General features: G+C 33.2%; 1 protein-coding gene across 1 annotated transcript in view; it reads right to left on the bottom strand.

The window, feature by feature from the left end:
* The window catches only part of Epha5 (EPH receptor A5), a 323,174-nt gene that overhangs the window by 26,575 nt on the left and 283,757 nt on the right, over positions 1–12,842 (bottom strand). Inside the window, exons 13-14 of the mRNA XM_051198276.1 lie at positions 4,319–4,380; positions 949–1,158 (exon numbers count right to left, since the gene is read on the bottom strand). Of these exons, the coding sequence (XP_051054233.1) occupies positions 949–1,158; positions 4,319–4,380 (272 nt within the window). The remainder of the gene's footprint in view (positions 1–948; positions 1,159–4,318; positions 4,381–12,842) is intronic.

The following is a 12,842-nucleotide window of genomic DNA, read 5'->3' as shown; positions in this document are numbered from 1 at the left end:
AAAAAAAATGTGGTTTGTCATTTCTGCAACTTAAACTCTTGAAATGAAGAACAAAATGCTATTTATTTTACAATCAAAGACAATATTATAAAAATAAGTTAAATTTCACAATAATGCATTTATTGTGCATACAAGCCTACTCATTTTTTCACATACACTGCACCACATAATATACATATTTTAATATATCTTTTTTCACTCTTCTTGCATTCTTAAATATGTTATAACCCATACCCATTCCATTCTTTAGGAACTCAGAATTTTTGTTCTTGGTATCTGTTTTAATTAGGGTTACTATTGTTGTAATAAAACACTAAGACCAAAGCAACCTGGAGAGGAATGGGATTTTTAGCTTACAATGTGCATCATTGAAAAAAATCAGGGCAGGAATTGGAATTCAGTGATGCATCTACATCCTAGGGGCAGGAGTTGATGCAGAGACCCTGGAGAGGTGCTGGTTACTGGTTAGTTCCACATGTGTTACTCAGCCTGATTTCTATAGAACCCAGGACCAACAGTCCAGGGATGGCCCTACTCATAATTGTCTGGGGGTCTCCTAAGGATCACTAGTCTTAAAAATGCCAGACTGCTTGCGTAAAACCAATCTCATGTAGTTATTTTCCTAGTTGAGACTCCTTTCATTCCAGTGACTCTACCTTTTTTTTTTTTTTTAAGTTGACATAAATCTAGTCAGCTCAGTATCATTAAGAAAAATAAATAAATTACTGAGAGTACAGAGGTATATACTTTTGTTATCTCAGTTTATAATTTTTGAATTTGCTGGTACTAAAAAGTTATAGATTTGAATTTTCTATTTTTTCTCTCATGTTTTCTTGGTATCCTATTGGCTTTATTGGAGGAATGTCCTTTTTGTTACTTCTTTTAACATCTTTAAAAATTAAATGTCTCTAGTCTACTGTGTGAGAAATGCATTCTGTTAGATCTTACCCTTGTGGTGTAGGCTGCCTCGGGATCATCTTCCAGTATTCTAGAAAGTCCAAAGTCAGACACTTTGCACACAAGGTTACTGTTGATTAAGATGTTTCTAGCAGCAAGGTCTCTGTGCACGTAGCCCATGTCAGAAAGGTACTTCATTCCTGCAGCGATACCTCTCAGCATGCCGACAAGCTGAATCACAGTGAACTGCCCGTCGTTTTTCTGCAAAGACAGTGCAAACTTTTACCAGACATATGATTCACAGGAGGAGGATTTGGAAAAAGCCTTCTTACGTTTTTCAAATTACTATTAGCACTTTTCAAAAAGAAAATGCAGTTTCTACTCAAGGTGGATGGAAAGTATTAAAAACCACAAACTTTTGATCAGGTCAAAGATTTTCAAAGACACTCAAAAATCTCATGCAGCACACAAAAACACACAGGCATGTACACAGGCAAAACAGTCAGCCAGTTAGGAGATTTCAGTGGAAGAAAAAAGAGGGAATATAAAATGCTCCTATGTATAAAAGACTAAATTTATATAAATATTTGAAACCATCAAAAAATAAAATAAACAATATTTTAATTATCTTTTGAACAGAGCTGTTGACCAAAATGTGTAGAAATTATACCATTATGTTAATATATTTTGGGAAATAATACCCTCAATAGGTTTTAACATAGTTGTATAACATACATTTTAACATGTCCCAATATGATGTAATGTAGTTGTGTAGAAATATATGATTAAGGCAAAGGCATAATACATTTCCTATATGGAGTTGTATGTAATGGGAAAATAACTTCAAGTAGAAAAAAAATGCACATAGCCATAAGGTAGCCAAACATTACTGGCAGTGCCCCTTCTTCATACCTAATAGTCAAAAAGAGGCTGTGGATGGTTTGTTTATGAAACAATTGATTAAAGTTTTGACAAGAACTTGATATTTAATTCTTTATTATTAATGAGCATGAGGCAGAAATAATTATTAAAATTGCCATAAAGAAGACACTCAAAAATTACATCACTGTGTCTTTTATTTAAGAGGCATACATTTTGGATCTTTATAATATCTCGGATAGTATGTGTCTCTGTAACATCAATCATTAACATGAAAACTTAAATTATGAGGATTTATGTTTTGTTCATACGAAATTACCATTAATTAATAGATTATATATATATATATATATATATATATATATACATTAGTTACTTCTCTATGTAGAATTTGAACTCATAGAGCTCTTTGTGCATCTATTTTCCAACTGATGCTTTCAATGGTTTGTCCTAATCCATTCAATTGTGCTCAGTTTACATTATGTGTCTCATAGTGCTAGAGATTGGGTGCCACTAATGATTTTAAATAAATTCATTTTTTCCAAATAATACAAGTAATAAGTCCATATTTAAAATTTATAAAATAGTATGTAAAGAAGAAAACATGGGCTATCCATAGTTGTATTTTGTTATACACTAATAGTATTACTTTTAATTACTTCTTTTTCTATATGCTGTTCTTTGACTACTCATGTGTGAACATACCTCTTTCATATAAACTCTTTGATTAATCATTCTAAGTACATGGTATGTACAATTTTGTATACTGCATTGTACGTCATATTATAGACTAATAAAAGTAGTATGTGTCATTTAAAATAATCCCATGCTGTTGCCTTGCCTTCGCATTAATTGTAGCTTCTTTATTGTCATACATCAAAGGAATTTTACCATTTCTCCAACTTAGTGCCAAGCTTGGCTAACACTGAATATACTTTGAGGTAATTTAAAAGAAAATATCTAAATAGAAATACTGGTGTAAACATGAAATAGCCTGAGGAAACAGAGGAGTTTCTGCTGGTGGACGAGAGCAGGGATGATTACTGAGCACTGGATGGGAACACATCAACAGTTCTTGGAAGCATGTTGTTTTTGTCAAAGACACTAAATGTAATAAAGTTAAATGAACTCATAAACCTTAACTAATATCTTGATTTATTTTGAATAAAGTGATGATACAACTCTAAGAGACTGTAAACACAATAAATGCAGAGAAGTAAACTGGCAATAGGCTGGTGTATTGGTACAGGTTAGTAATTAAAACAGAAACTACATAGCAATGGAACACTACTACAATCCCTTCCCAGGCTCCTTTCAAAGTTGTCATCAATTTCATAACAGCACCTTTTCTCATCAGAAGCAACACTCATTATGTTGACTTTATAACTGCTTATTTATATATGAAAATGTTACATTATATTACACAAACTTTTTACAAGTAAAACAAGTTGTCAATATTTAAAACTGGCTGGTATACATGCATAGAATTCATTTATTCCCCAAACCAAGAACACCTGATAATACTGGCTATATTATTGGGTTGATGACTTTTCTGCTGACCTTCCTTAGAGAGAACATGAAGTTTATTGATGGCTTCCCTAATTATCTGCACGGGTATTTTAGATACATTTATCTTTGTCCATTAATCCACATACAAAAAATATGCATATAACTATATCACCTCATCCAGGACAAGGAACACAATGAAAGAAGGGCAAAAACGAATGTAAGAGTTGATGGATGACAAGTAGAGCCATGGGATGCTGTCTTTTGGACATGGGATGGGACTGGGCACAGCATTAACAAACTCACTATGGTTGTGGCTATCTGAACAGATTCCACACAATGAGGAATCATTCAATATTCTAACAAGGATGAGGGAGGGGCTTAACAAACCCTCTTCCCTCCCTGAGGCCATGAATGATAGTGGGAAAAGGGAGACCTGTTCTCTTCAGTACAGTTGTCCCCCAGAAAGTCGTTCATGATCCAGCAAGTGGCTTGCTTCCTCTCCTTTTTCAAACTATACTAATTGAACCCAGTGGTCAAATTCACACATGAGACAAAAAATTAGGAACAGAACTTGCTGGTAAGAAGAAAATGTTCAGTAGAATAGAAAGAAGGTTAAGAGAAGGCAATGTGGGTGCATAATGTAAAAAACCATATACATGTATGAAACTGTCAGAGGATAACTAAGAATGTTTCATACTTTTTAATATTTGCATAACTTCTCCTTCATTTTCTTTCTTCTTTACCTTCCTCTATTTCTTTCTTAAATTCATCTCTATTTTCATTCTATTTAAAATAAGCATTTACTTTAATAAAATTACTTTAACAAAATAATAAAATCAAATGTAATTTGACTTGTTTAAGTTTTCTGAAAAACATATTTTTTTAAATATCTGTATATTGTGGAAGATTATGGTGCTGACTAACTTATTCTGGATGCATTTAAAATTTTACCATTAAGGTTACTCAATTTTAATATCAGTCCATGGGCAAAATACATGTGGCAATAGATAGTTAAAATAAAACCAAATCTCACCTTTAAAAATGTGTCCAAGGAGCCATTCTCCATATACTCTGTCACTATCATCACTGGTTTACCTGGAAAGTAATGGAGTGGTGTAATGTATGACCAGAGAGCACTACATTCTTGGTTAATTAATTAGTTAATTAATTTTCATTTTGTACATTCATTAAGTACATTTTGATCAGGTTTTCCCCATACGTTTATTTACTCCCAAATACTTCCACCTCCTGCCACACACCGTTTTATTCTCTCTCTTCCAAAGGACAAAAATCCACAAAATTCTTATCTAGGAGATATATACCAGGCAATTTAGCAGTCTCAATATGAGTGTGTGGAGGTCTGTGGTAGTGTGCATGCACATATATATATCCACTTCAGCAGTAAGCAAATTATTTTATTTCTTAGTATAAAAGCATTGTGTGTTGCATCAGGATGCATGTGTATATACACATACATAAATATGCATGTGTATGTGTGGGTGCATGTGTGGAAGAGTGCTTGGATTCATATTTGTGGCCTAGAAATAAGAATATCCATGTCAAATGCCTATAATTCTCTCTTATTCACCTGAGGCAGGGTCGTCTTAGTTTGATTACCATTTGATAAACAATTAATGAAAATCAACTTGGGAAAGAAAGCCTTTATTTGGCTTTTTACATCCTGATCACAGTTCAACATGTACAGAACTCAGGTAGATTCAGAGGCGGGAACTATAGAAGAAAGGTGCTTAATGGCTTGATCCCAGGCTCTTCTAGTTATTTCATGTATGTGAAGGTTGTATTAAAAGTCAACACTTGTGGTAGAAGGGACTCACATTCTTTCAAGCCTGCTTTACAAAAGTAGAGAGGGAATTTCTTCACTCTGACTCGCAAGACAAGCTGTTAGGCTGATAGATTTTGTCATCACTAGATTGATTAAATTCAGCTCTCAACTAGACTAGATTTCTACATATCTGGAAAATTAGTAATTTGGGTTCATCACTCAGAGTATTTCAGAGATGCATTCATGACCACAAACAAGGTATCAGCTCTCAGTATGCACTATTACCAATGGAACAAACAAAATATGAGAAATTTCCTTTCCTATAAGGGCTTAGACTAATGTTCATGCTGTTTGAGAATTGGAAGTCCAGATCTAACATCACTAGCTCCTTCTCCAGTTAATGCTCAGGTACCTGGGGCAGATACTCTAACTTCTTTTCTAATTAGGAGACCTCTGATTTAAAAGGCACTATGCTACCTCTATCCAGGGCTTATGTATTGTGTGATTACTCAAGGGCCCAAAATCACATGAATTTATTTTGTGTAAATCTGCTACTGGTTTTATTTGTCAATTGAAGAAATTTGACTAACATGATATGAGCTCAGACAAGTCAATCATCGTCTATACCTGATTTAACCTGTTACAATGAAATTAAGCATGGCATAAGTCCCATAGAATTGTGAGTTCCTACCAAGTCTACATTATTTGAGATGTTTTAGTGGTTATTACCACTTAGTATATAGCTACATGAATTACTTAGTATTATTTTATAAATCTGATAAACTATTTTGTTCTTGCTAGATGCATGTGGTCTAACGTAATAAACCCTAGTGTATCCCCATAAAATTGTGGCATTTCTCACATAATATGCCTGAACAATAAAGAGAATAAAATTAATAAAATATTCTTTTTGTATGATGAGAATATAACTAAAATGTTGCTATCACTTTTAAAATTCTACAATAATCTCATTTTTTTAAAAATACATGCCATTTCACTACACAATGAAAGTATGTTGGGTAAAATAAAGCATTGATTTGAACTATTTTGAGTAAAGAAAAAGACCTTTGCCAACAAAATTACTAGCATATCAATATTCATTTTATATTTTTATATTATTAGCAGAAGTGAGTTTTATGCAACTATGAACAGCATTGTCATTAATGTAATGACATTGTCAAGATGTGTCTGTTACTTAAGGATTGTTGAGTTCAGGGCACAGAACTAGAGCTTGCATATTTGAATATGTCATGTTATATAAGAGTACAAAGTTACCTGTAGAACATCTGACTATTTCAGAAGAAAAATAATGTAGACAGAACAAAATTCTTCATTTAGTTTAGAATTATAATAAAGGACAGTTTAATTCCTCACTCAAGATGATTATCCTCTCAAGAAGTACATTGGTGGCAATATTTGTTTGATGGAGTGTTACAGAGTATTACAAAGGCAGGAGCATTTTTATCGTACTCTTTTAAATTAACATTTTCTTTTCTTAAAAACTTTATTGACATCCTTGCAGAAGAGGTGACTAAAATTCAAGAGTCGGTACATGATATGCCCAGGAAAATTATCAAAAAGAATTCATCAAGGTCAAACATTGACAGAGACTTGTTTCCCATGTTTAAATCATAACATTACAGCAAAGGAATGATTATTGTATTACAATTAAATTTCCATACCTCAGTAGCCAATACCTGTGAGACAAAACTGATGCTGGCCATGATATGGGGAAAAAGAAATCTTATACAAAGGTGGTAGGAATGTAAACTTAAAAAGCCATTGTGAAAATCAGAATGGCATTTCCTCAAGAAACTGATAATTGAATGACTAAATGACCCAGTTCTACTATCTGATTTGAAGGACCCCAAGTCGTACTAAAGAAATACTTTCACATATGTTTGTAGCTGTACTATTTATAAGATTAGGAAAGAGAGACAGTTTAGATGTCTATCGATAAATTAGTGCATAGCGAATATACATGGTATCTAACATGCAATTTTTTTTTCAGCTGTGGGCATTGGGAAACGAAACAAAATAAGCCATAATCACAAACAGAAACTAGTATGACTTCTCTCATACACGAAACTTAGACATAAAATTTTGGTGTGTGTGCGTGTGTGTTGTCATGAAGGAGAAAAGTAACCATGAAAGGAGAAGAATATAAAGGGGATTGTGAGAGGTGAAGAAGTGAGTGAAGGTGAGTGAAGAAGGAGATAGGTGAAAAAATAGGAAATGGGAATCTCTGGGACATGAGAAGAGAGGAGAGGCAACTGGAGAAAAGGGCAAGTCTGTGAGAGGAGAACAGTGGGTGACAGAGCTGGGTAAAACCAAAACTAAATTCAAGAACCATAGATTCAGTGGTTTGTCAGTATAGCATGAAGAAATTTCATAACTACTTGTGGTTTGTATTTATAAATAGAGAATTGTTTCTAATTTGAAGATAATTTAATGATAGTGAGGGTCTTTTTAACAGAAATCAAGCATATATCAAAGGGGGAAATTATGTTGGAAGCTCTTTAGGTTTTATTTTGATACCTCAGGGTTCAATTTCAATTTTCATTTTGTGAATGTTTTTTCTTTCAAAAATTAAAAATTATAGGCTCCTCTCTGCCAGATTGAGAAACGTTCCTAATATCAAACTGTTTTCAGATTTTATAAATCTCAAGTATCTTGCCACATAAGATGTATCCCTTCAGATAGTCCAAAGAATACGTTTTTTGATTGGACTGTCTGAGGGGCAGTAGGACCAAAATCTATCCCTGGTGCATGAGCTAGCTTATTTCAGACTATTCCCTATTAATGGGATGCTTTGCTCAGTCTTAATGCTTGGGATAGGCGCTTGTTCTGACCCCACCTTAATGCGCTAGACATTTTGATTCCCCATAGGAGGCTTTACCTTTTGGCAGGAGTGGATGGAGTATTAGGGTTGAGGAAAAGGAGTACAGGAGAAGGAGTGGAAGAGAGAGCTGTGGTTAGAATGCAAAATGGATTTTAAAAGTAAATCGAGGTGATCCTACATTCAAAACAGCTGGACAAAGCAGCCTTACAGACTACAGCCAAGATTTCTGAATCTTCTTCGAATCTCCCATGACAGCGCCCCTTACCAGCAGGAAGTAGTTTGGAAAGAACAATGCCCAAATTCCCAAATATTGTCTATAAATGTTTGTTTTCATTTAAATGGACTTTGTTATATAAAATAAATTTAAAAAAATTAAAAAAATAAAAGTAAATCTAAAAAGATGTGTTCCTTATATTTGTCTGCCTTTAGAAATAAATCCTTACCAGGGATCAAGCTTTCTCACCAAGAGAATATGTGCATACCTCTAACATTAACTTATTATCACACAACAATAGAAACATGGGTATTTCTATTATTTGTATTTAAATAGAGCTAAAGAATTATTTGCTGAAGGTAATTGCTGATGAAACTGGAAGGCTTGTTTTTCTTGAATCAAGCAAAAGTATCTTTGCTTTTAACCCACCTAATCCCATCACTTCTCTTATAGAAATCCACCTAGAGAGTTGTAATATGACACACGGTTACAAGAATTGAACTCCTACAGATGTCTATGGAACGCAGACTCTGCTTCTCCTCATAGGCAAGTATTCATTCATAATCATGATGATAAAAGAAAATCCCTGATATATATCTGCTTTTAAATTATTTATCCCATGACCTTGTATTTCTAGAGCTTTCCTCTGTATTTACTCAAAACAGATTCAAATTCTTCTCTCCTTACAAGTTATTCCTTCTGCTTACCTTTGTGTATTTTAGACTGACTAATAATGGATACAAATTAGTAGAAGATAATAGAGGCAACTGTCCCTTAGCATATGCTGAGAATTGTTCCAAGACTCCCACATATATGTCTGTTATATGAAACTGCATGATATTTACAAACATCCTCTAAGTATCCTGAATAATTTAATGTTCTCTAGATTGCTTACCATACATTATATATATTCTAAATGCTATGGAAATAATTTCACTTTTTAAGGACCGATAGTAAGGGAGATGCCTGTAGTTGTGTACTAGACAATCAGCTTCCTCCCCCCACCAAGCAATTTCCCCTTGCAGATTGTTGAATTTTTGGATATAAAGCCTGATGGAAGACAACCATGCTTACAACTGCCCAACCAAGCTCTAGAGTTCAGGAAAGGGACAGACGTTTTACAAAAAGTATATCATTTCATGAAATTTGTATCTTACATTTTATCCCCAATTCACAAACGTCCAAGACAGAATTTGCATGGTAAAATGATCTCTCTAATCAGAGAAGGGACTAACAATGGAAAACACACAGTTAGTAAAAGAAAGTGATTCCTTTCAAAGAATAAAGGTGTCTTGTCTATGATTTTTCAATCACTATTATCTAATTGTAAGAGTCAGATTAATTATGTATAATAGTGTAAGTTGGAAAGTCAAAAACAAATATGTAATTTGAAAAGTATGGTAAGGATCTAAAATGCATTTCTAATTTCCAAAGATGATGAAAAAGGAATTAAAATGGATGTTTGCAAACAACTACAAGATTCTTTTGTTGATAAGACACTTCAGGATCCATGTGATTATTTTTTATGCTTGAGTCATTTTAATGATAATTTCATTTAGTTTGGCTTATGTTTTGTCTCAGTTGCTGCTATCCAACAAAAATGACATGGCAATAATTACCATGCTTACTGTAACCATTGTAAATTCAATAATTGTGTACAAATCATTTTCATTATCCAGCTGGAAGTAAAGAAAAAGAGTAAATCTGCCAATAATTTTGAAAGCATATTATCAGAAATCCATATAAAAAGAGCTCATAAAGCATGTCAAGACAGGACTTTAATCACAGAGGACACTCTACACAGCTTTGTGTTATTTTTGGAGGACCCTCCAAAGGCAACCTATGAAAGCAAGGAATTTGCATTCATTATTGATACTCATAAACTAGCTCTTATTTCTTGATATAGTAAATGCCTATCTGTACATTAAACTATGTTATTAATTGTTGCTAAAGTGGTACAATCATTATATTAGTTTCTTCTAAGAACAAGTAAGCCTCAGAAAGATTGTTATTAAGTTTGACAAGAAAAAACCATATGGAAAGAAACATTCGAGATATAAGAAATGTTTTGTTTGATTTCCAACCATGATTTTATAATCCCAAAATATATTTCCAGCCCAAATTTCATGCTATACTCTAATTTATGTACAATTTATTGTGTGATAATATAAACTTGATAATCGGGACTATGTCATACAAACCATGCAAATACTCAATTTCTTTTATATAGAATTCAACTGCTGTCATTGTTCTCTGTGTCTGTTTCTGTCTTTGTCTGTCTGCCCCTTCCCCACCACGTCTCTCTCTCTCTCTCTCTCTCTCTCTCTCTCTCTCTCTCTCTCTCTCTCTTTCTTCAGGCAATGTATTATGATGTGGGTTTGCCTTTCCATTATAAAAAAATATCTGAAGTTTTTAGCACAAGAAGTATAAATATAAGTAGAAATGGAGTTTGCTTTGATAAAGGTCTATAAGAATAAGGAAATGGGGTTTGCAACTCAGTTTTCAATTATGTAAAAACTATGGAAGTTAAAGACATCCTTTGTACTGTACTGTGTTAGTTATAATGTATAATTTTAAGTTTTTTTTATTTAAGAATTGAGCTTACAGTACATACTTTAATTTTTTACAAAATGAATTTGTTACACTGTGGTTTTTGATTGTTTTAATTTGTTTTTCTCTGTTTGGCAATAGAGTTTGGTCTCATTCTGATGTCTAACTAAATTAGAACTTGCTATTTTGCAGGTTGCCTCAAATTTATGATTGTTTTTGTCTTAGTTTTCTGAATCCTGGAATTCTAGGTGCGAGCTAGCATGCTTGAATCCTGTGGAATCTATGCATGTGTTAAAATCTACGACACACCTTACGAAAGGTAGAATACTGTTTTCTTCATCATGCAATCTTATTACCCATATGCCAGTGTTATTTGAAGAAAACTCTGGGAAATATGTCTGACACTCTTGCTTCTCACAGTGTGGACCATGCTAAGTAGCAGAGACACAGCCTATAATCTTGATAGAAATGGAAAATATGGGTTCCCTGTGAAGGCACTTGAAATAGATATAGATCCTGCAGTTGAACAATAACACAGGAGGCAAGTTCAGTTCTGAGAAACATCAAACAAGGCTACAGCACAAATGCTGCAGTTAAATCTGGACTTACTTACTTGTGTTTATACTACCTGCTTTTATGAAGCCACTAGTTCATCAATAAACACATAACATCACTTCAGGCAGCCTTTCATTAGAGGCATCATAATTTAATAGAAAACAAATGTCAGAGAGTTTTCATGTTTGTTTGTTTTAGAAAGAATTTATTATTCTGACTATGGTTATACATCTATAGTTTATTTTATTGTTCCACAGTATTTGGGTTGTATTCCATTCTGTGTACTGACACTTAATAGTTAGGAAATGATTTTAGTTTAACCTTGTGGTTAAGCGAAGGATAACTCATGTAGATCTCCTTAAGTACTAGTAATCAATGCCAATGAAAAGGTAATATCATTTGTCTGGAATGAAAAGAGATAATTCTTACCAAGACAGGAAACTAACAGAACAACAAAACCAAACAAAAATGAAACAAAACAAAACTATAGAGCTGCTAGTTAGAAAGATGTGTGCACATTTTAATTCTATGCTGTCTTTACTTAATGGATAAGAGATTATGAAAAATCACTTGTCAAGTTCTGTATTTTTTTTTGTTGTTGTTGTTTTTCAAGACAGGGTTTCTCTGTATTTCTTTGGAACCTGTCCTGGAATGTGCTCTGTAGACCAGGCTGGCCTCAAACTCAAAGAGATCCACCTGCTTCTGCCATCCAGGTGCACCAAAAATGTTGGCAAGTTCTATAATTGAGGCAAATGTTAAATAAACAAAAACCCATGTGCTTCATCTAAGATGAAATAGTAATATTTCTATATTTATAAATTCAAAGCTTCCTAACAGAAGTTTTTATATAAACAGAAATCACCTCAAAAACGTTCATTATTTTCAAGCAAAAAAAAAAAAAAAAATGACTTCTTTATCTTGATGTTTTTGAAGTTGTAAATAATAAATTTTGAAGTGAGTTTAGTTCTAATACCAATCATTACTTTTACTAGAGAACAGGATCTAAAAAATCTAGCAACACCTTTTAGTACTGAAACTTTTATGAAATATAGCACTTCATTTCTAAGAATGATTTGTGATTTAGTTCTTATTTATTACAAATCTTTCTATCTAACTGGCATGAACTTACTTTTCTTTGAAATAATATCTGCCAGTATTTTAATCATTATTCCATATATAATTCTTCAATGACAATAGACATCCTAGCAAAGAAAACAAGCACCAAATCAATTATGTGGTGGGGCAGGCTGGTCAGGGATTCCAGGGCATCTGCCAGTCTTTTCTACCCCACTGCATAGGCTTTTTAAATGGGTACTAAAAATTGAAGTCAAATCCTCATGTTGTGAAGCAAGGCAAGTCTTCTCATAAACTAGCCAGAATAAAAAATAAAATAAAATAAAATAAAATTAAGAAAAAGTTGATATTTTATTGTTTAATTTGGTTTACATTTTTACATAAATCGAATTTGTTTATTTATCCAAGCACTGAATAGTGGTGTGATTTGCAAAGGTAACAAATTTCCTTTTTTGTAGGCCAGAATATATACTTTGCAGACTTCTGCATTACAGGAATTTTCACTACAGCATGCTTTCAGACCCTCCCCCTCTTTGTGC

This window comes from Phodopus roborovskii, unplaced genomic scaffold (genome assembly GCF_943737965.1).
Source record: "Phodopus roborovskii unplaced genomic scaffold, PHOROB, whole genome shotgun sequence".
Classification (NCBI taxonomy): Eukaryota; Metazoa; Chordata; class Mammalia; order Rodentia; family Cricetidae; genus Phodopus; species Phodopus roborovskii.
The sequence above is the reverse complement of the archived record's forward strand: the minus strand, read 5'-3'. Positions and strand labels throughout refer to the sequence as shown.